This window comes from Leuciscus leuciscus (assembly GCF_965113295.1).
Source record: "Leuciscus leuciscus genome assembly, chromosome: 3".
Taxonomy (NCBI): domain Eukaryota; kingdom Metazoa; phylum Chordata; class Actinopteri; order Cypriniformes; family Leuciscidae; genus Leuciscus; species Leuciscus leuciscus.
Genome location: NC_138727.1, coordinates 32,801,091 through 32,826,352, shown reverse-complemented (window position 1 = coordinate 32,826,352; position 25,262 = coordinate 32,801,091). Strand labels below are relative to the sequence as shown.

The window sequence follows — 25,262 nt, the reverse complement described above, 5'->3', positions numbered from 1 at the left end:
TGTGTGAAAGAGAATTTAGAGAGAGAGATAGAAACAGTTTAGTCATACACCACAAAACCCCAACGTTTCTTAGTAATATTTAGACAACTTTAAACAGCATTTCCATCAGATTGCAAATTTAAAAGATCTACGTTACTCTGTTTGGAAGATCGGCCTTCTGTGCGTGTGTTCGTCTGTGTTGGATATAAAGGCACCTGGATCACTTGGTCACAGCGTTCTGGTTGCTATGGCGACTTGAAGCGAGCGAAGCCTCAGCAAAGATTATCTTAGCCTTAAGTTGGTTTCGTGGGTTGGTTTCAGAAGACTATACTGAAGTAATAGTAGTTCTAAGAAAAGACTTGGAAATAAAAGGAAAATAAAAGCGAGCGAAGCTTCCTTGAGGGAAGGAGGCGTGTCGTCTTTCTCTCTCTGGCGGACTGCCTTGAGAGGAGAGGGGCGCGCAATTTTAAAGGGCTAAACTCACGCCTCCCTCACGTACGTGGGCCAATCGTCTTCAACAACGTATCGGGCCCACCTCCTGACGTTTCGAGGTCTATACGCCTCCTTTCCGCGGGGTTTTGAAACGATGAATTCGTCCATAACTTAATAACACGGGTATTTAATGAAACAATGCATTCTCTGATATTTTGTGTTAAAGATTCAGCATCGTTGGGGTTTGTGGAACACGGCAATACCGCGAATGACAGTTCTAATATCTAAAATCAAGGAGGTACATCATTTCTTGTAATTGTGGGCACCACAGAGTGATTACAGGCCAATAAACTACATAGGCATAATATTTGGGACAGGGGATCATACACATCACGAAAATACATTTAAAATATTTTATACAAGGATTTTGGATCACACGTGGTGGGGCCTGCGTGTGTTTCTGTGTGTGTGTGTGTGGTGTCACACAGAGTTCACACCACGCGTTGAACTTTTGGCTTTCCGAGCCGGGGAGGGTGAGGGTGTAAATGTGTGTACGTGCGTTTTCCACTCGCATGGCTTTTGGTTAGACACTGTCTTGTTTGTTCTGAGGTGTAAATCAGTGTTTGGGTGTAAATCAGTGTCTTAAGGAACCCACAGGGGATTTGCGAAATTGCCGACATTGCGGCGCCTTGCCCCTCATGACTTCCCGTGGAGTAGTAAACTTCGTGTTTTGCTGATTCAAGACAAGAGAGCGTATTCAAATGGCAGTCAATGAGTAACTGAGATGACAAAACCATCTGTTGTTTGTAGACAGTAGAGGAAGGACAGAGCCTGTTTGTTGATTGGAAAGTCAGTAAGTTAATCATGTAAATTCTTGCTATCAAGGAGAACAGGGGTCTTTGTGTTCTGTGAAGATCCCAGTAAGTTAATTAGATCAAGGAGAGCTGGCATTCTGACCCGTCTTTACGTTACAGTTTGTTCCCCCAGTGGCGGGCTTTCATTACCATGGATACTGTGTAGTCTTTACCTGTAGTGTCTCGCCTGCTAGTGTCTAGACTAGAGTACGCTTAAGGTAAATACTATTTAAAATAGGGTACTCAGATTTAACTAATAGACATCACCATGCAACTTTCCTAGTTGATTATTTACATTAAGACAATATTATTTTGTATTACAGGTTTTCTAAAATGTTATGTTTAAATAGGCAATTGGTATTTTGTATCTAATCAAAATATCCGCTAATTTGCATATTATATTTCAAGAACTGAAACACTGGATTAAGCCAGGTTGAGAATTATTATTTCATTTTGTTGACATATTAGACTAGAATGTTTTTACACAGGGAATTTCAGGTATTTCTTTTTATTACTTCATAAATCATAATATGGTCAACATGCACAAAATAATTAAATAATGAATGTTTGTCATCACTGGGCTGCAGATAGGTCGATAGGCTTACATTTGTTTTGGTAATTTGGTAAAACATGGTAATTTGTTTTGTTAATTTCTCCCTTTCTTCAGGTTATGACAGACTTCAAATGTTGGACTTCTGTCCAAGTTTGCCAGTGGTTGAGAGATATTGACTTGGGGGAATTTTGTGAAACTTTTGTGGGTAAGCTTCAAGTATTCTGTGATCGATGCACCAGTGCCCTAACTGCCATGTAAGAACAGTCTCTTACAACAAATACCTCAAACACCTGCAGTATTTCCATGAGAATGAGCCACATTTCTCTGTTGTATGTGGACACAATGGCTGCCAAAAAAGGTACAAAAGAGTGAGTTCTTTACGTGTCCATGTTTTTCGGACTCATAAAATCTCGAGAGACGGAGAGGATTCTGAGAACAATCAGGAGATTCCAGGCACCTCAACTACTTCTAACGATTTCGAGGAGACTTTTGACTCTGAAGAACCAAATATCTCTTTTTCAGAAAAAATATGTGGATTCAGATCACTAATTGAGAGACATTTCGCATTGTTTTGTTTAAAACTTCAAGAAAAGCACATCCTCCCCCAAACTGTACGGCATACTATTACTCGTGAAGTGAAAATACTCATTGAACTTTTTAATGAACAGTCTAGGGACCTTCTACACTTCTGTCTACAAGAAACAAATATCAATATTGACAATCATTCAAACTTGAAGTCCTTGGTTGAAGACAACCTCTTTGGGAAGTGTTTTGATGTTGTTGTGTCAGACTATCAGTTTGAGAGATACTGTATTAGCGAGTTTGGGTTAATTGAACCAGTCGAGTATTTACTCGGATATGACTCAACAGGAAGAAAAGAGACTTTCCAGTATATTCCCATTTTGGAAGTTTTAAAAAATATTCTGAAAAGAGATGATGTTTTTCATTATGTTGCGGAAAACCCAGTTTTTGATGGAGAAACACTTAAAGAGTTCACAGATGGATTAATTTTTCAGCAGCATCCCTTTTTTGATGGTTCTGAGACACAGCTGAGGCTCCAGTTATATACTGATGAATTTGAAATTGTAAATTGTTTAGGATCCAAAAGGCAAATCCACAAAATTTCAAGTGTCTACTTTGTTCTGGGAAATATTCCTCTGAAGTATCGTTCCAGTCTTCAAAATATACATGTGGCTGTACTTGTCAGAAACCGATTGCTTCAGAAGTATGGTTATGAGCAAATTTTGCATCCTCTTCTTCGTGACCTTTGTGAACTTCAGTGCCGTGGTGTATCAGTTGACATTGAAGACCAGTCCTGCGTTTTCAAAGGCTCCGTGATTTCCATTTGTGCTGACAATTTATCAGCCCATTCCTTGGCTGGCTTCAATACTTGCTTTAGTCAAGGACGGATCTGTCGTTTCTGTCTGTGCCATCACCGTGACATTGGTAACAAAACTGAGGAAAGTGAGTGTATTCTCCGGACTCCTGACACACACCGTAGACATTTACAAGTGTCAGATGGTAAATCCTTGTATGGTGTTACTGGACGCTGCCCTTTTGATAAACTGCCTCATTTTGAGGTTACTGAATCCTTTCCGCCTGACTTGATGCATGATATTCTTGAAGGGGTCATCCCACAGGTTCTGAAATTAGTCTTGCTGAAGCTTACCCGTGAAAGGCTGGTAACACTGGAACAGTTTAATGAACAGCTACAACAGTTCCCCTTTGGACAAAACGATATCACTCACAGGCCTGTTTTGCTGAAGCCATCTGCTCAGCTGCAAGGTGTCATCCCAGGAAAAGCTGTTGAAAAACTAACCCTTTTCCGACTCTTACCTTTTTTGATTGGAAGCTTCATCCCTCAGGAAAACACTTACTGGGCTCTCTATTTGCTATTTAGATCTATATGTGACATAGTACTGGCACCTGTGATCAAAACAAGTTGGCTGAGTCCATTATCTGCTCTCATCACAGAATTTCTGAAGAGTTTTCAGAAGCTTTTCCCTGACAACTTCACTCCAAAGATTCACTTTCTGGTTCACTATCCTCGATTAATCAAACAGCACGGTCCACTGAGAGCACATTGGTGTCTCAGGTATGAGGCCAAACACCTGTACTTTAAGCGCCTTTCATCGATTGTAAACAATTACCAGAATATTGCAAAGACTCTGGCAAAGCGCTATCAAATGCGCCAGTGTTGGGAAGCACAATCAACTGGAAACCATGGCTCGGAAGATGTCCCGTACTCTTTAATAGAGATACCTTTGAATGCACTACCCTCTCAGCTTAGAGAGATTATTGCAGAGGACACTGCTGAACTGAGTGAGACACTCTGGAAAACCAAACAAGTGATATATGACAGAGTCAAATACACCACTGGAGACTTCTTGATCCTTGACCTTGTGCATGCTGAGGAAATCCCAGTTTTTTTTTAAGTTTTACATATTGTCAAGTACCATAGTCAGTGGAAATTGTGCGGAAGACTCTACAAAACTTGGTGCTTCTCTGAGCATCTACATGCCTACGGTGTCCAGTCGACAACTCAGTGGGTGGCCATTACACCTGGGGAGGAAACTGACTTCCATGCCCTTGACGCATACACGGATCAAGAAGACAACCTGTTCATCACACTGCTTCATCGGCCTGTGAGATATACTAAGTTATTTGCAACTTCAAATTGATTTAAGTTTAGGCTAATGATTTGTTTGATTTCAGTGATGAACAGAATCAGAATCTTGGTGTTAGCGATGCAATGTGCCAATCAAGCTTTAATTTGTGATTAACCAGTACCACTCAACCTATTTTACCAATGCTCTCCTTGTCACGATCAACACCAGGAAACACAAGAGAAGATCCAATTGCAGAAAGTAGGTCCATGGAGGGAAACGGGGACAGGGAGTGACAGTTCATCTGGCGGCCAGGGCGGAGACGACAGTCCATCGGGTGGCCAGGGCAGAGCAGACAGTCCCTCGGGCGGCCACGGCGGAGACTTTCCCTCGGGCGGCCACGGCGTAGACTTTCCCTCGGGCGGCCACGGCGGAGACTTTCCCTCGGGCGGCCACGGCGGAGACTTTCCCTCGGGCGGCCAGGGCGGAGACTTTCCCTCGGGCGGCCAGGGCGGAGACTTTCCCTCGGGCGGCCAGGGCGGAACAGGCACCACCGGCTCAGGAACTGGAACAGACACCACCGGCTCAGGAACAGACACCACCGGCTCAGGAACTGGAACAGACACCACCGGCTCAGGAACTGATACGGAAACCTGTTCAGGAACATAAACAAACACCGGCTTCAGCACAGTGTCCGGGGTTCCAACCGGACTGGAGGCTGCCATCCTGGTAGTGTGTGAAGCCCAGGCACGCCAGACAGCAACCAAATAAAAAGTGAAGACAGCCCTCTGGGCCGTGGCAGGGCTGACGGGTACAGCCTCCGGCACAGGAACAGTCTCTGGATCGGCAGACGTGACGTGGACAGTCTCTGGATCGGCAGACGTGACGTGTCTCTTCCACGCATGCAATACCGCCACTGCGTAAAAGAGAAAGACAGCCCTCCTGGCCGTGGCAGGACTGATGGTGGGCAGCTCTGAGACAATCCTCTTGTCCGAAGACACAGGCTCGGCGGCGGCCATCTTGTCCGAAGACACAGGCTCGGCAGACGTGACGTGAACAGGCTCGGTGGCAACCATCTTGTCCGAAGACACAGGCTCAGCGGCGGCCATCCTGTCCAAAGACACAGACTCGGTAGACGTGCGTCTCTTACTCCCTCTCCGTCTGCGACGGTGAGATGGTGGCTCCAATTCGTCCCTCACCATCCCAGAGTCAAAGGGGGGCCATGGTGGAGAGTGGTGTTGGACTCCCACTCGACCACCAACTCCTCTGCGACCTCCCCGGGTCCCACGAAAAATGACTAGACGGGTTCCCTCAAACATATCTCTCCTCTCCCGCTCGGTGGCTGGGGAGGAGAAGTTGGAACACATACCGCTGGATCTGTCCTTCTGTCACGATCCACACCAGGAAACACAAGAGAAGATCCAATTGCAGAAAGTATGTTTTATTAGGGAAATCCATTACTCAAAATCCAGTCCAGGCAATAGTCGACATCATAATCCATCCAAAACAGGAACACAGAAGAAACAGAAGTGGCACGATAAATACAAGGACTCCGTGACACATACTAAAACAGACAGGGTTATATACACAGGGAAATGACAATGCTAATGGGGAACAGGCTGAGTGCAATGATCAGTGATAAGGGACAGCTGAGTGCAATGAAAAGACAAGGATCATGGGGGATGTAGTTCAAGAGTGTGATGGACACCGTGGGGAAGGAGGACATCTAGTGGTGACCCAAGGAACATAAACCAGACACTGTGACACTCCTGAAAGGAGATTAGCATTTGTTAAGCTACAACATCATTAATTTAGCTCTGACTACTGCAATTGATCAACAGAATACAAATTTATCACAAGATTTTGTCACTCCCTGGAATGTAGCTTTGCCAATCACAATGCAAGGTCTAATTGATAAATTCATAACAATGCTTGCTATTTGTTGAACCCCTCCTTCTTAATTAAATGTTTTCTCATTTCCAGAACATGAGATAGATGGAGCCACTCTTGCTATTATCTCAGAGAGGATGTCTGAGAGGCTCATTCCAGTCATTCGCAAGCAGAGTCTGTTTCTGGCCCAGTTGGATAAACTTAAAAGCACACCAATGACCAGGTAATCAGAACAGTATCCCATATGCCAAAACACAGCACTGTGCCCACTCTGTTACATTGTAGTTCACCAGTGTTTTACTAACTGCTAATTTGCTAATTTGATTCTATTTTTTGATGGCCAAGTCTCTTATTGAGTTTCCCTTTTCTTCCTCCAATTTTTTCTCTGTAGAGAGAACCCTCCAAGAAACAATGATAACTCCGGACAAGCACAGTCCGGTCCAGATACCTCTTTAGTGATTCCAACAGTGCTGAGGATGGCCATAGACAGAAGAGATTCTGATCTGAAGAGTGCAAGTAAAACAAAACTACGAAATCTATTGATCCAGACTCTTTTTGACCACCTCAGTAAGAAAACAATGTAAGTTGCTGCTACTTGTGCCTTTCTAGCTTGATTAATGCTTGATTAATTGCACTGCAACCAATACAATACATCCAATACATGATTCTTGCCAGACGTACATAACCAAGAGGGTCATATGTAACAAGTGTCATATGTAACTACGGTAGGGTACCAAAAACACGGTGCCAATAGGGAACCGGTTCCGACATAAACGGTAGTAACGAGACCGAACAAGAACGAAAATTTCGCTGCCTGACTTTTTAAAAAAAATTTTTAAATACCGAGTAGGTACTGGTATCGGATAAAACCCAACCCTATTTGTAACAAATAGTAGAAATGGTGGTGGTCCAGTCGTGCATAGACAACATTTAGTGTGAGAACATATAAACGCTATTTGTGTAATTTTTTATATGTTTTTGTAAATAAATTTTGACCTGAAATTTCGTTCAATGTGCCGCTACCCTTAGAATTTTCAGTGTGTAGTTGCTATGGCTAGTATAGTTAATAACACCAGTATGCTTTTCTCTTTCAGGTACCCAACTCATCTTCAGTACATTGAACTTCTGTCAAACGTAACAATGGACCACCCATTCCTTAGGGAAAGTATTGGGTCTGGATATGTAAGTTTTCAATTGTATTAATGTTATTCAAAATGAATTCATAGTTCTCTTACGAGAGGTACTCTCGTACTGCGTAAATCTTACGCTAGGGGAAAATCTCTTTTCCGCGAGATACTGAAGCCAAAAAATTATCCTTAATTTTGAAATAATGTAAAACGCGTTGCGGCAGCATGCAGACATAGGCGAGACAGCTCGCGCGCCTATTGGCTGCCCTGCGGCAACTGCAGCAGCCTATCGATAAGGCCCTATCGTGACGTCAGCACCAATGGGGGCGCATCGCGCCCAATACGTCACGTCCCGCCGAAACGGGTGTGGCCTGGGGCTATAAATATAGCATCGAAAGGCTAGCTTACCGATTTTTCATCTCTTCAGCGGAGCTCACGCATCGCTGGATCCAGAGAGAAGAAGCCGCGCCGTGGAAAAAGCATTTCAGCGGGACGAGTTCGGTACCGGTACGCCAGAGATGACAAGGAAGAAGCGGCAGTTTTCGAGGAGGACAACTGCTCTATCCTGGCTTCGGACAGCGAGGATTGGGCGAGCTCTGTGGACCTCGCCCCTTCTTCTGCCCGCGAGTCGTCAGGAAAACGGGCCAGTATTGAAGCTGAGCTGATGCGTCTGCTCACACAGGCCACAGAGAGCCTCGGCCTCGAGTGGTCCGCGCCCGCCGAGCCTACACGCAACCGTCTGGACGGTTGTTTCTTACAAGGGGACCGCGTTTCCACGCCCTCAAGACCCGCCCCGTTTCTTCCTGAGCTTCACGAAGAACTGGCAAAGTCTTGGAGCGCCCCTTTCTCAGCCAGGCTGCGCTCCTCTGCCTCAGCGGCATTCTCCGTGGTGGACGGTGCCAAAGACAGAGGATACCTCGCTCTTCCTCTGGTGGAGGAGGCAGTAGCAGCCCATCTTTGCCCGCCCTCTGCTGGACGGCGGACTAAGACGGCGCTACCTTCAAAAGCCTGCCGCGCTACTTCTACCCTGCACAGTCGCGCTTACACCGCCGCTGGGCAGGCTGCATCAGCGCTACACACTATGGCCACTCTCCAGATCTTCCAGGCTAACCTTCTCCGAAAGCTGGACGAGGAAGGCACGGAAGCAGTCAACGTGGCGGATTTAAGGAGCGCTACGGACCTCGCTCTCCGCGCTACAAAATCCGCTGCACAGGCCATAGGGCGGAACATGGCCTCTCTCACCGTTGCTGAGAGACACCTCTGGCTGACGCTTTCAGAAATGCCGGACTCGGAGCGCTCTGTGTTCCTCGACGCCCCCGTTTCTGCTACTGAGCTCTTTGGATCGTCCGTCAAAGATTTCGCGGACAGATTCGCTGAGGTACAAAAGACGTTGCAGGCCATGAAGCACTTCTTGCCAAAGCGCTCTAGCTCCGCATCAGGCCGCTCTAAACAGCCGTCTGCTCGCAGCTCGCAGCCGCCGCCGCTTCACAGCGTCGACAGGCCCGAAACCAGAGACCACGCTCTCGCTCTGCCGGCCGCCGCCCCCCACAGCGTGGGACTCGGCCGAAGATTGAGATGAAGCCCGAGGCCTCAAAGTCTTCCTAGCCAGCTTAGGAAAACGACGGCGTTCAAGCCCCGCTGCGGCCGGGTTTCCACCAAAACTTCTCGCTCGTCCAGTTCCATTACATGCGACTGTTCCAGTGTACTCTGCAGTAAACAAGTCGGTTACATTACCCGTCGGTTACATGACCCAGATAAATCCTGTAAAGAGCGTATTTTCTGGTATTCCGGCCACGGCCGACGGTGTTATGAGTATAGTAAAAATGCCCACTGCCCAGTGCCCATTCCTACACACAGACACAGCCCGCCCCACAGGGCTCGCGCACATAAAATCGACTCATGTCGATTGCGCACAGAATGTAGTGAGCGTGCCCACATCCCAGTGCCCACAAACACTACACGCTGCATGTCTCTCGGTTTCTGCAAAAACGAAACCAACACACATACAGCCGACTCAGGTCGATGGTGTTTTCAGTGCAAATGTGCCCGCTGTCCTGCGCCCACATTCACTCACAGACATGACGAATCCCTCGGTTTCCCCCACGCTCGCCGTCTCTCAGCTACCTGCAAAAGAGGTTCCCCTATTATTACGAGCCAAAGAACCACTGTTGGGTACTGTTGAGCACCATTTTTGTTGAAGCAATTATAAACAACCAAGGTGCTATATGGCACCTCTTATGGTTCTACATAGCACCATTTGACAAAGGTGCTGTATAGCACCTTTAAAGATAGGTGCTATATGGCACTTAAAGTGGTTCCCCTATGATTACAAGCCAATGAACCACTTTTAGTGCTATTTAGCACCATTTTTGTTTAGAGTGTATAATTTAGCCTCTTCTGGATTTTTTTTTTATTTTTTTTTATTCAGCAAGGAGATTAAATTGATTAAAAGGGACAAAACATATTTACTGTTTAATGTTACAAATTATTTATATTTCAAATCAATGCTGTTTGAACTTTATTTTCATCAAATAATCCTGAAAAAAAAATTTATAAAGGTTTCCACAAATAAATATTAAAGGGATACTTCAGGATTTAGCATTAAGCTTTGTATTAGTAGAAAACCTGTAGTATTTTCGAATTACCATGCTTTCTACCCTCATGTCCCCCTGAGATGAGAGATTTATGTATTTTTTGTCTGGAAAAAATCCTCCAATGATGCAAAAATCGTCATTTTGCTTCATCTGAGGATTTTTTGGCCAGAGGCTAAAGACTACAGCCAGTAGTAGGGGCTGTCCCGCAAGTTTTCAACCCGCCCATAGGAGGTGGGATCTCACTCACAGAATGTACACATATCTGTCTTTCTTTGGAAGCTAAGCTAACAGGCTCTTGTTCTGTGGCGAAAGCTGAGTAGTAGGGGTTACCATCCTCTTTTCCCCGGACATGTCCGGCCGTCAAGATCGTCCAAAATGTCCGGGATTCGGCTTTTGCTTTCTACAGTCGCCATTCATTGTTTACATGCATACCTTTTGTTTCAATCTAACTGAATTCATTCCGATTGGTGAATCTGAATGTAGTGTTTACATGAACGCTAAACAAGTGATCGGTTGATGTGCGTTTTAACATTGCTGAGAAAATTCCCGCTCCTCCGTGAGAGATATGAGAACGGTACGTCTCAGTAATCACGCCACCGGCCTCGCGCCGTTCTCCCGCGGCCCTCAGCCACGTCCTGCTCACCACAGTAAACATGATGGCGACTATAGAACGCAAAAGCTGAATCCCGGACATTTTGGGCGATCTCGAAATCCCGGGCAAACTCGTCACGGAGTCTCACTAGTAGCCTAGCCTTGTTTTTTTACTGCGCTCTCTTACCAGTAGGCGTGGCTTGGGAGTGGCCTCCTAGGGCAGCGAAGCAAGTGCATTCTGGGAGTTGTTGTCTTTCATCCACATTTTCTCAGTCTAGAAAGCTCCAAATTCAAAAATAATTTCACATTTCTTCTACATAAATGACCTATTTTAAATACACATTCATCTTTCCAGAGGTGAAGTATCCCTTTAAGAAACACAACTGAAGAGTTTGGTTCCAAAACGCGATAAATCCATTTTGATTAATTTGAGTAAAAATGTGTTTTCTTTACCAAGAATGTGGCAAGATGAAAACCACTATTTTCTGTTTCAAACTTTCACATACAGTAGCATCTTTAGGTTATAATAACAAAACAAAATCAAATCCAGATTTTGATTTCAAAGATTTATTATAAAAACTGATCATTTTCCCCCCAAAATGCAATAAATTCATGACACTTTTTTTTCAAAATGCAATTAATCCATTGAATCAATATAAAAGTAATTTTTCATATTGAAACTGTTGAAAATACACAACAAAATAAGTTGATCCACATATGACAGCCTCTGAACTCGGTCAATATCTTATTACAGGCACTGGACTAAAAATACATCATACAATCAGCATCAAAATACAATCAGCCATCGCTAGGAAATAACCCCTGAACTTTTTTGACGGCGATCATCTGTAAAATGGCTTGGTCCTGCTCGGTTTTCGTTGACTTTGAGTAAAACAATTGAACGTTTTTCAAAAGATCCCCAGGGGTTAACGTGTCAGCGTGACTGAAGTTTGATGCTGTCGTGTCGTGTGAGAACAAACAACAGCAGGCATTTTTCCTCCTCCCACGTGCCTCGTCTTCTTAATCTCCTCACGTAAATGATTAGATTTCGATGGTTTACGTTTCTTCCCTACCGCAGAAACCACCACAGGTTCATCAATGCCGTCAAAATTATACACATTTTTGTTTGATTGTTGATCAAAAAGTACAAAGTAGATAGGAAAAACTAGGATGCTGGGTGTATTCAGAGCGCCGCCGTTACTGTTTACAATGGGCTGTGATTGGTTGAGCGGATTTATCGCATTCTGCAGAGAAAGGAGACTGGCGTTTGTCGCGGTTTGGAAAGAAAGGGAGAAAACATGAGAGAATAACACGGCGGATATCGCATTTTACGTAAAATTTAAAATGGACTTTTCAATACCGACCCTATACAATACTGATTTTTGCGGGAACTCAATTTAAAAAAAAATGGCGTTTATCGCGTTTTGGAACCAAACTCTTCAACTGTATTCAACATTGATAGTAATAATAATAAATGTTACTTGAGCACTAAATAAGCATATTAAGATAATTTCTGAAGGATCATATGACACTGAAGACTGGAGTAATGATGCTGAAAATTCAGCTTCACTGACATACACAGCTCAAATGATTGGCTCAAAAACTACCATTGAGATTAATTGGAATGCTAATGGTTAGCTTTCTCCAGACTAGGTTTTCTATAATATAAAAAATATATAAAAAAATAAACCACACTCATTTTCACTTAATTAAAATGTTGTGATCACTGAAGCACGGTTTCAGAGTTAAGCAATGGCCAACTGTACATAGACAGCATAAACCATGTAGTCTGTCAACCTTGATTAGATTGAGCAAGACAGCTGCCTTAAAGACAGAACGAGAATGAGTGGGTGAGATACAGAGAGAGATGTCAGTTTTCCTGTCCCCCCTATTCTACTCTCTCATAGTAATTTTAATTATACAGGCAAGCACTTTGCCAGGGTACTGAGGAAGGATGATCAATCATCTAATCTGGATTTATACTGCAACATTATATTCATAATTAAAAAGAAGATTAATAGCATCTTTAAAATATGACCTACATGAAGGTACAGAATATAAAGTTGTTTGGTAAATATACATAGCAGTTAATGTATTTGGTGCATAGTAATGCAGGAATTTAATTAATGGCAGGCATTTCACCTATATCTGACCTTCTAGTGGCACAGAAGCTTGCTGGGTAAAAAAAAAAAAAAAACTTAGGGAAAAAGCAAGTCACTAAAATTAAGATTTACAAGGTTGCTTAGACTTTGTGCTAACTGTGTTGAATTTTAAACATTTTTCCTTTAGAGGCAATACATGAGTGCACAACATAAACGTAAAGTCAATAAAAAATTTTATGTTGTGAAGTTAGAAGCATAAAGTTGAGTGCACTGCTGAATAAAAATTACTGTCAAAATTGCCCCCCAAATTAATATATCTGACAGAATAAGAGACCATTCAGGCATTTATGGTGGGCTTTTGGGTGTATCTACTGTCAGAAATAAGGTGTTACCCAGAATTTTATGGACTACTTTGGGCATAAATAAGAGACTACATGAATCAGAAAAATAGCAGAAGATCTGTCTTGCAAGAGAGACTAATGCCAGTGACCCTCTCATAATAAAACTCATATGAAGGCTAGTGTCTCTCTGTGTGTACGTATATGTTGTTCAGTTTTCTTAGCACAGAGCTGTACATATAGTGTGGGCTCTGAGCTCATTGGAAGGGAGTCAGTGCTGAAATACTGATCTCCCCTCACTCTCAGCCAGCTACATTGCTTTCAGCATAAATCTCCCCTAAACTGCTGAGCTACATGTTCAGAAGTGAAGCCTAACGCTTAATATTCAGCACTGTAAATATTTTTTGCCACATTTATGCTAGTGCCCAGGGTCGCAAGTCACAACCATAGATAGAGAACTGCACCATAGAGGAGATTCTGGAGACTCTTATCTAACAAATGAAGTACCTCTATTTTCTTATGTCCTTGATATGTCCCATTTGAATGGCTGGTATTGCCTGTCACCATTGCAAAGAGAAACATTTATTTGTTTCATCATACTGTATCAACTAATTTAGAAGTTATGTGATGCAGGACAAATTTTGGTTTGCATTGTTGCCTTTCTGCATATTATATTTATTTATTTATTTGTCTGTTTGTTTGTTTGTTTGTTTGTTCATTTTGCACAGGTAGGCATGTTGTATAACATTCCCTGGATCAGCATTCAATGCTCTTAAACTTAAATGTTTATCTAGAGAAATAATATGTTTTGGCATTCAGTTGGGTGAGTTCAGTAGAATGGCAGAATAGTCTGACTAATTTAAATGCTTAAAAAATCACCAAGAGTGTCAGCAAAAAAAAATACATTTCTGGCTCACATCATTCAGTTTTGGTGAAAAACACAGTAAATAGTTGAACACACTTTCTTTGGGTCATCCATTGCTTCACACCCCAGTCCAGTAGGTGGTGGAAATCCATTTTATGTTGAGAAACACCATAAGAAACAGACGGACATTTCCACTGCCTTGGGACAATAGAGGGTACACAATTTTTACAAACATAAAACAGAACTTTAAAAAAAATTTTGTCCCGTAACAACAAAACTATTATGTTACCATTAAAAGAGAGAATATAAATACAAATACAGGGCTCGGCATTAAACCTTTTCATGTGCTTGTCCTTTGGACAATCAAATCGGTTATTCACTTGTCCGAGTAAAAAAAACGAATGTCTGGAAAAAATTGGATTTTTTTTTTTTTGTGTGTTGTAATATAATTTATTTTGAAGCAATATTCTCACCAGTGTTCTATCAGATTTTACATATTTAAATATGCATATTTGTGATATTTACCCGTTCATGTTAGACATCTAGAGTTTGCTGTACATTGGCTGAAAATAGCACACAATTTTGCCATCTCTTTGTTTGTGTAATGGGGAGGCGATAGAAAGCTTTATAAACTTGCATAAACAGTGGAAGGTTAAAGACATACCGAGGCCCATGAGTTCACACTCTGAATACAGAGACTGCTATGTATTGCAGAATAAGCAGAATGAGGCAAAGTGGCATGAATTATAGACACTTTTCTGTATTGCCTACATTACCTCATTGATATAGAGCTTATGAAAGCACGTTGCGGTATATGTGAAAGAGAATGGAGTTTCTATTAACTCTTTCCCCGCCAAATACAGAATTTTTCGTTATTTGTGAGAAAACGCTTCCCTGCCAAACACAGAATTGTCCATGTTTCCGTGTTTTTTTTTTTACTGTTATATTCTAGGAGGTGCTATGACACATCTTCTGAAAGAGTACTGAATCTCCCAATCAAAGCACATGTGAAGAAGATGCAGAAAAAAGCGACCTCATATGTAAAATAACACAATCATCAACCTTAAACAGCATACAAAACTGCCTTATGTTACCGAATGAAATGTCAAAAAAACGCTGGCAGGGAAAGAGATAAGGAGACTAAGATCATAGTCATCAATGGGTGTAATACATTTGTTTGTTTGTATGTATGTATGTGCATATTGCACTTAATACTATAGTGTTCTTAACTTCTGATCTATTGAGCAAACTCTGCTGACCACAAAATCTCACATCAAATTAGGTCTTTCCATCACTGAACCTTGTCCTTGTAAATAAGCCTACGTTATCACATCAAAACAGCTGGTAACTAGGTCTTGATGCCTGAACAGAAAAGCTGTCTAAAAATCTTAAGACAGTAATATTAAAGGGGACATATCATGCCAAATGCACTTTTTTAGCCCTTAAATGCATTTTGTTGTATATTTGGAGTGTTTAGAAGTACAGCAAATATGAAATTATTCTCTTCAAATGCTTCGTTGATATCTTTATATTCTGTTTTGGTCATATTTTTCAACCTGTTCCGATTTTTCTGTTATCTATGACGTTTTGTGAACTATTACGTCACAGTATTTGCAGCGGAACTGCCAAATAAGGACATTGACTTCCGGCCCAACACTTCGAGCAATCCGCCATTGTTATTTCTCGCTACAATTTTGTAGTCCAAGCTAAAGGATGCAGAAGTTACGAGAGGGTAAGTTAAAATGTTCGGTTGTTGGATGTAGTAACCCACACGCTTCATTACACCGTCTAATGTAGATGAATTGCCGCGCTTGTGACAGGACGCATGTTTAACTGAAAGAACGAGCAGAGAGAGAGAGACCCCGGTCGCGCGCGCGCTCACTCTCTCTCTTCAGAGCCAGGCGAAAGTGTAAACAAGACATCACCGTCTCCAAACTAGACGCTGTCTTGCTCTCTCTCCCTCGCACATATTAATCAAAATAAATCGACACGGTGGTAAAAGGTCGGAAGACCAAAGTTTCATGTGTGAATACAGTAACACACCATTGCGATACATACATCCATATGAAGACGTTGTTCTGCAGGTTCGTCGTCTTCATTTTCATCTCGCTCCTGCTCCGACTCTGGCTCGAACATGTAAGGCTGGCTGGACAAGTCTTCAGTTGTTGACATTTTGTTAATAACGTGTGAATAAAAAGTTTCTGTGCCACTAGATAATCGTATCTCTGCTATCAAACTACAAAAATGGCCGAACGGGGTGGAGTTGAACCTCTGCAACCTGGAGAGGGGGCGGGGTATGAAGTGTCTCAGTTGTATTTAAAGAGACCGCACCAAAACGAGTTGCTCTAAGACGCACATCAGAAAAGGGGTAGAAAAGGGGCCTGTGGAGCTGTAATAATGAGGAATTCAGACCCAAGCATTGCAGTTCCGTTTTATATAGACTACAAATGTATGATTTATGTGTAAAAAGGAACAATTTAAAAGCATGATATGTCTCCTTTAAAGGTGTGTGCCGATTTATAGTCTCAGTGCAATTATTGTGCTGCCTCATCTTACTCTGCTTCCTGTTGAGAGCTCTTGCGAAGCGGCTCTCTGCCTGTCGAGCTGTGCCACTGCATTAGTCTGATTATCTGTTTCCTCTTCCTGAAATAGCTGTTCTTTTAGTTACAGATAACGTTTTGACATTTTAATTCAGAGACCTGCCAGGAAAGAAAATGGCACGTTGCAAATTACTTATAATACTGGATGAAATTTTAAATTAGTTGTCATCATTGCTTTGGTGATCTTTATCTTCTAAGTGTGTTTTAGAAATTCAGTGATTACAGTCACATAAACATAAACCAGGCCTGGACAACATAAAGTTCAGGCCTGGTCCTCTCTCATCCTTCGCTCTGTCATCACTCCTCCTTTTATCCCTCCGGAGCTCTGTTCCCACAACTCTCGGCCCTACCCTGCTTGCCACACATGAGTTTTGCTTTAGTTAATAAACAACGCTGTTATTTACTTTGTCTATATTTGTATTTTTTTTACTAAAATGTTACAGAATACCAGACCCAAGAATGAAAATGGATATAGCATCCAGAAATGTTGACCCAATTCTATCACAGTCTGCCTCTTTGTTTGCATTTTCATGGAATTTTAGTTTGTATTTCCATATTTACCTGTTTTCCTTTGTTCCATTTTCCTGCTCTTCATTTTTTACCATGGTAATTGATTAATTAGCTCACACCTGTTTTTAATTGAGTTCATCACCCTGTGTTTAAGCCCTTCAGTTTCCTCAGTTTATTGTCTTGTATTGTTTGTGTATTAATTGTATGTACTTTTTTTTTTACTCTGCAGTTAGTTTGTGTTATATCCGGGGCGTAGGAATGAGTTTAACATATCGGAAACCTGACAGATCTGTTTATGGTTTGAACAGAAATATGTCATAAATTAACTACACTGCAAAACATTCACCAACATACTTTATTAGACTAAAAAGATACATTTGTAAAGATAAAGGAAAACACATTTTGAATGGCAGTAATTAACACAAAAGGTTGAAAAACACTGTTCTAGGCAAAAGAGCCAAAATGTTTTTTTCCTCCTGTCATTTGCAGCCACAAATTGCTTGCAAGTTGACTTCTTGTCCAGTAAGTCAAGTTTTTCCTGATGGACATGACAAACAGCAACATGGTTAAGTCTGTTTTGAGTCATTGTGGAACGGAGGCAAGTTTTGAGCCTGCGGAGGACACTAAAACTTCTCTCTGCCTCAGAGGATGAAACAGGGACTACCAAAAGCAACCTGACCAGGTTTTCCACTTGCCCAAATAGTCTACGTACCTCTACAGGCAATCCACAAATGATCTCTGCAGCCTCTGCACTGTTGCTAAATGAGTAGTTCAGGCGAAACATAGAAAGCTGCACTGAAAGTGACTCTCTGTTCAACTCTGGGTATTTCTCAATGACTGCAGCATCAATCTCTCCACTCAGAAGTGTCTCTTCCAACTTTTGCAAAGTCAGCAAGTCATCCTGGTTAAATTGCTCACTGAGCTGTGCATCTACAATATCCAGGACTTTAAATAATTCCCCTCTGTAGTGGTCCATGGCACTTTTAGGCTGATGTGCCTCAGCTCCTTCAGTGAAGCGTTTTGGGGGTGGTCTGGTCTGTGGAATGGTAATGGGCTTAACACCTAAAGACTGAACCACAGCCGTCGCCTCTTCGAACAGAGTTTTGAAACTTGCCTCATCTATTTTGGCCTTAAGTGAGGCCCTAACAACTTTGACAGAAGCCCTCATGCCAGCAATGGTTTCAGTTCTCTTCTGAAAAGAGATGTTCAGGCATTCAAGCTCACAAATCACTGGTGAGGCAAGGATGAGACCCAAAACTGTTTTGCCTTTCCTAAACTGCCCTAGCAGGCCATTAGCAGTAGATGCAGTATTTGAAGCACCACAAGCCATCTCCTGCAAGATAGCCAGCACTGACCCATACTGTGACAAAACAGCTGTGATGGCTTTGCCCTGTATTGTCCATCTCGTGGGACACAGGGGTTTTATTGCAGTGCATGATGGATTCTATGCATGTGCTATTGCTGCATGGATCGCCTTAAACTTCCCTGAATGAGACAAAAGGACTCCAAGCTGGTTGACCCAATCCAATGAGTCTCTGATCAGAACAGAGGCTAAACAAGCTTTCTGTGTGATTAAAATAGTACAGTGGGCCCCACAATGAACGTAAAGTGCTAGTGGCTGCTCTTGTTTTATCAGTGCCTGTGCACCAGCATGCTTCCCAGCCATATTAGCTGCCCCGTCAAAAGTTTTTACCTCGTAAACCATGCCTTGGTCAATTTAATCTCAGCAGCACATCTTTAACTACTCCAGAAGGCTTTTTCCTGTTGTATCAGAAACAGAATACAAACCAATGAACTCTTCATGGGGCTTCAGGCCATTGTCAACATAACGCAGGCAAATACTTTCTTGTTCTTGCCCGGAAATGTCTTGTGTTCCATCCATAATAACTGCATACTGAAGAACTGGTAGATCTCTGATTGTATCAACTATTCCACTAACAATATTGTTGCTCATTGTAGACAGAATTCCATTCTGGATCTGTGGACTGATGTAGTCTTTCTGGGACCTCTGCAACCATTTGGCTAAAAGGACATCATCCTCTGCCTTGTCTTTCAAGATTTGATAAAAATGACTGTTTTCATCCTCATGTCCTCTCAAGGCATGTCCCTGTCGTGCCAAATATTTGATTAAACTCACAATTTTCCCCAGACAGTGCCTGTTGTCTGCTTGTTGATTTGCCAAAGCACTGGACAACTGTGAATTTACAGGATGATTTTCTTGTGCAGTCACAGAGACAGCATGACAGTGTGTATGACTACTTTCATGTGCTTTACATTTTTCAATAGCTTTTTTTCTAATTTTGGAATCCAGAAGTGATAAAGGCAGGCTCTGATTTTACAGCAAATGGTGTGAGTTTGTCCTGGTAAATTATCATGCAATAAAAACACAAAACCCCCTTCTGCACTGCATCATAATGTAGCCAGGGAAAGTCCTTGTACCACCGCTCTTGGAAGGAGAGAGTTCTGTTAGACAGAACTTGAGTGTCAATTAATTTTGGGTGTGGCTGATATATATTTTTGGGTGTGGCTGACTCTGTCCTCTGTCTTCAGTGTCTCTCAGCTGTCTGTCCCTGCTCTGAACACCCTAAAAGGAAACCAGTCACACAATGCGACGAGACTGCAGTTACTTCAAGCGCCCTAACCCTTTAAGGTTAGGTGAATAAGGTGTAGAAAAATACTGATGGGAAAGCTAGTGCAATATTAAAATCATGTGTGTTATATTATTGTTTAAGTTAAACCGTGTCCACTTCTTATCATGTTCAAACCTTCCTCTCATAATTAACAAACTAAAATCACCTCACCCTTCATATAACACCTACCTGCAACTCTGCAGTGCTGGCTCTCCCTGCATCACCCTCACCAGTGTTAGTTTCCAGCTGAACTTCATCTGATATCTAATATGAAAGCAATGGAGATGAATAAGGTATAGAAAAATACTGATGGGAATGTCAAGAACAAGCGAAAAACACACAGACAGACTAACTAACTCCTTTCTAGATGTGGGAGATGTGTAATGTTACTCCCTTTCAAGTTACATGGGTTAAGTTAATAGAAATATCATGTTGTTACAATCATCTATACTGTTTTTAGTGTCAAATCGCTTTTGTCCATTATGTTACTGCAAAGTCCGCCATATTTTCACCAGCCAACGTTGGCTAGTAACGTAAATAAGTAACAACGTTTATCTAGCAAGAGTGTACTAGTTAGATGTCGAATCACAACATCAGCTTAACATCAATAAGTCTAACGTTAGACAGAAAATATAATCATCCTCCAGGACAAAATTATTACCAACTCACATTTCCTTTCTTTCTTTTCTTCCCCATGATAAATAAATTACTTAAACTGAGCTGCTGCTGTCTTTTCATCTCTACTGTATGTCTCCATTCGCCAGCTGCAAACTTGCGCTTCCCAAACAGCTTGAGCCGTTGAGGGGGCGGGCCGGTGACAAGACGCTGTGTTGTGCTTTCAAAATAAAAGCATGCGAGTTAAAGATTTCAAAATCAAATATTTTTCTCCTCCACGATATAATTTTTTTGGGGGACAAATGCGACTGTCTCCAATATTGGAGGGGACACGTCCCTGTTAAGCTGCAACCCCACTTTTGAAAAATCCCCAGAAATGACATACCCAAACTGAAACAGATACAGTTCATGAACCCTTGGTACTAAAAACACAAGTATGATCTCATTTGAAAGCTGACAGCTGGCAGTTTATTGTAAATGTAGAATTAATTATTGTCATAATGAAAAAAATTGTTATAAATAGCTTCAAATTTTTGTAAAGTTATTAGAAATGTATTGAAGTTGGCATTGTATCAATCTTAGGGTTGCCAACCGTTCCGTATAATACGGAATTGTCCCGTATTTGACACATAAAAGTCTTGTTCCGTATTGAACTGATACGGAATGCACTTTAATTGTTCCGTATTTTTGAGAATCAGTTCAGTGCAAATCCATGACAGACACATAGCTTCTAATATGTCAGACTATGAACGAAGACATTTGCTATGATAAGAAAAGAAAAAAAAACGACGGTGCGGCAGATACTAATTTCTCCCTCTGTTTGTCTATGATCAGCATAGCGTTTTTAACATCTTGGAACATCATCAGAGAATGCCCTTTTAATTGGTCGTTTCAGTCATTGTGAGTCACGTATCGTAGCAACGATGACGACAAGTGACAACAGCGGGAAATGTAAAAATGACTACCTCGCTCCGAGCAGCCGGCGAAAAAGAAAAGAGCACAAAAATATAGAATTGAATGGGAAAATGACTACCCGTGGCTGGAATGAGTGAGGGACAATGAATACTGTTGTGTTTATTTTTCTTCAAATGCAGTCTAAGCCGATGAGTTTTGAATGTTATATGTTGTATTTGTTTAAGTAAAAAATAAAACGTATTATAAACTAAACAAATCCATGGTTCATTGTTGGCAAAATGATCATGATAGCCTTTATATTTCACATCTATGTGGTTCAGTCTTGTATATTGATAGGCCTACTTTAATATTCTATAAATATATAGGCCTAATAAGTTATATAAGTTGTATTATAATATGCTATAATGTATGAAATATATTTATCTAAATGTATCAATTAGTTTCCACAATATTCACCAGAAGTCATAATTTCAGGGGTTATTTTTCAAATTTTTCTTCCGTGGGGGCATGTCACCGCCAAGCCCTGAGGGACGTTGTTTTGTCAAGCGCTGTCATGACGACAGCACAGGAGTTTTTCCTGAATGGAGCGGCTGACGCTCATAATTCATATTAAAGGTATCGACGCATTTTTTTCATTTCATAACTCCTGACACAAATTAAGAAATAACTGTCACTATAAGTTTCTCAGAATACAATAGTGGTCAAATACTGAAACTTGAGTCTTATATCTTTTTAATGATGTATAGTTTGTCAAGGTACATTAAATCTGATATAGGCCGCTGTACGTGAGCTGTATCGTTCAGTTTCGTTCCGACAAACGGGGCACTAATTTTTCTTTTGCTCAATATGTTCAACGTTAATAAAAGGTATTCAAGCAAAAAGTTCTCCACGCATTATCCTGCAGTTAATGAGAAATTGTAATTTATTGGCGCACTATATTGACTGCGTATTGAGACATGTAAAACTGTTGAGCTAGATTTTCAACCAATCAGCATCGAAAATGTAAGTAGGTGTCAGCCGAAATCAAGCCAATATCACTACGCACATGTAAACATGGAGGAGGACGTAAGCAGCGCATCTTCATCTGATAGCGGCGATCAAGCTCGATTAACACCCGTAAAGTGTATTCTTCATGTCGGAAAAGATGGTGGGAAAGGTCCGCAGCCCTTTACCGAAGTCCGGTGGGAAAAAATCAAGCATAGGAATGGCTCAAAACGTCGGACGTGTGTGTGTGTGTGTGTGTGTGTGTGTGTGTGTGTGTGTGAGTGAGTGAGTGAGTGAGTGAGTGAGTGAGTGAGTGAGAGAGAGAGAGAGAGAGAGAGAGAGAGAGAGAGAGAGAGAGAGAGATAGGCCGCTGTCGGTAGCCTAAAAGAGGTCTAGAAACAGGGTTTCGTCCCACCAAGTGGGGCACTACCTACTTTTTTAACATCAGAAATATATAGAGATTCCTTAGAAAAAAGTTCTCCACACACAACCTTGCAGTTTTTGATAAAAATGATGCTAAAGGTGCCGATTTAAAAAAAAGGGGAAAACATAGGGAATTTTGCACTTTCAACCCTGTTTATCATATAAACCCAAAAATGCAGAATTACCACTTGAAGTACAAAATAAACCAGTTTGAAATGTGTGATACCTGAAGTTGCTATCTAGGGACACCATGATAAGATTATCAAGAAAACTTCTACTGTAGCATTAACATCCCAATTACTTCTCATGTTCCAATTCAAAGGTACTATTTGAGCTAAAATCTGAATAACAAATAGAATTAAGTCAAAATATAATTACAGAGCTGCCAACTCTCACGCATTCACCGTGAGACTCACGCAATTGACACTTTTCACACGCTCTCACGCCACACATCCATTTTCTCACGCACAGAAAAATCGCGAAGCAAAGAGGACACGGAGACCGACAGACTTGACAGAGCAGGTTAGTTATGATATGAAAAAAATTTCAGCTCTCAGATTCTGTCAATTTTGTTACGAAATTCAAACAACAAATACCGTTTTGGTGTTTGTAATTGATCCCTAGCGGCACGTGACCCGATCATCTCTACTAGCTAATAGTAAATAAACACGAATGAACAATGTTGAAAGAAACAGTACAGCCAGAGACAATGTATAGCTTACCGAAATGTATATTCTTCATACATAATATCGATCAATCAATGAAACAAAGGGGTCAATAAAACAGCTGGAGAACAATTATGTCACATAACATTTACCTCAGGAAAGCCATTTAATGACCATAATATAGGCACGTTAGTTGGCTAGAAAAAGTATTTTGCTAAATATGTGTAGCCTACTATATTACATATTTATTATAGTTGTACTTATATCATTAAATAAAGTTGTTATTATAATAAAAAACGCATTATATTTAATCTGAGTTATTTTTTACCTTAAATAATACTACCAGCTGATAGTGTTGTCTGTATGTAGCCTATGTATTTTTTTTTTCTTGAGAAAAATTTACGCCTATCTTGTGTACCTAATATTTATTCAAATGAGTCAATATTAAATCAAATCACAAGAATTGAATTGAAATCGTGAAATTTGTTTCAAGAAATTTGTAAAAAAAAAATAAAAAAATAAAAAAAACCTAGCTTACCAGAAATTGTACCATATAAACATTGTAACATGTTGTCACTAAACCTAATACAATTCAGTTTAGTTACTAAAATGTTTTGACAATCACAATACACTTATTGTGATGCAAGTTTTTTTTGCAAAAAAAAAAACACTTTTAAAAATAACACATTTAATGGTGAATTGTTAATTTGCATACACGAGCAGTAACTGCACTACATGTACATATTCACAGGAATGATTATTGTAAACAAGATTTAATTTTGATTTATTTATTTACCTACCCACCTCTCTCTCTCACACACACACACACACACACACACACACACTAACCCGACCCCTAAACCTACCCATCACACACATACACACAAGTCAAGCGTTTTTTGTCTATAAAACGCCGATAGCAGGCCGGGTGAAACCCGTAGTTGTTGGGACATCAGAGACCGGTTTGTCCAGGAGGGCAACATGTTTATTAGCAATACTGCCCTACAAAGGCAAAAGACCTTAACTCGCCAGAGTGTGAAACTGAGAAAAATGACTTTAAAGTTTTTTTTGTTGTCCAGCCAATTGTATGATAGGTAGGACACTGAAAATTTGCCAAGTAGTTGTCATAATGAATATATTTATCTACATAAAAATTTTTTTTAGCTCAAACTTGACCTTTGACCCTTATTCGGAAGTTACTGCATTCTGCCTTTGCATTATCTGCAAAACAATAATGGCTTATACAAAGGCAAAGTACCTTAACTTCTAATTTATTGACCATTTTGACTTTTATCACTCTATAAAAACATTTCTATGATAACAATGATAGTCTTAACCCTTTCGCACGTATACGATCACACCGGTGTGATCAGTCTAGGCTGGTTCCTGGAGCGTACGATCACACCGGTGTGATTAGAACGGTCAGTGCATGACGTGATCAACTGCTAAATTCAAATGGGCTTTCCCGCGTTGGCTGGCGCTGAGCCAGAGACAGGCGCGCTCAGAGCTGTCATATATCACAACTTTTCAGTGTTTTCAACCACATAATGTTTATTTTAGGTTTCAGACATATAAGTACTAAAAAAACTATACATTTAGAGTTTATAAAATACACACTGATGTCAAAGGAAGAGGCAATAATAATCCTTTCCATTATAATTAGTTTTTTCATCAGATACACATTGTGTAAGTAACTTTAAAGTTTACACTATTCTTCTCCCAGTTCACCTGCCACTTACTTGTTTTATGTATTTCGGGAGAAGTGGATGAATTCACGTGTTGTAAATCCAACAGATCCGATTCTCTGAACTGCGTCTGCGGCACAAACTAAGATGGCGGCGCCCATCGCGAATATAGCTGAACTAACGCGATCGTTATAAAGGTGTTTAAACAACAAAATACTTCCACTTGCATATATTTGACAATCGGAATATCAGATATTTCATGTCATATCTAACAAATTTGTGAATATTTTGAATAAAAAAGGAA

General features: G+C 41.1%; 1 protein-coding gene across 1 annotated transcript; it reads left to right on the top strand.

The window, feature by feature from the left end:
• Nucleotides 1-1,390: 1,390 nt before the first annotated feature.
• Nucleotides 1,391-16,502, top strand: LOC309494687 (sterile alpha motif domain-containing protein 3-like; the record flags this gene model as incomplete). The annotated part of the gene is made up of 5 exons (XM_082164100.1): nt 1,391-2,023; nt 6,408-6,537; nt 6,706-6,894; nt 7,409-7,496; nt 16,455-16,502. The coding sequence occupies exons 1-5, from the start codon at nt 1,936-1,938 to the stop codon at nt 16,500-16,502; spliced, it is 543 nt and encodes a 180-aa protein (XP_082020226.1). The 5' UTR covers nt 1,391-1,935.
• Nucleotides 16,503-25,262: the final 8,760 nt, after the last annotated feature.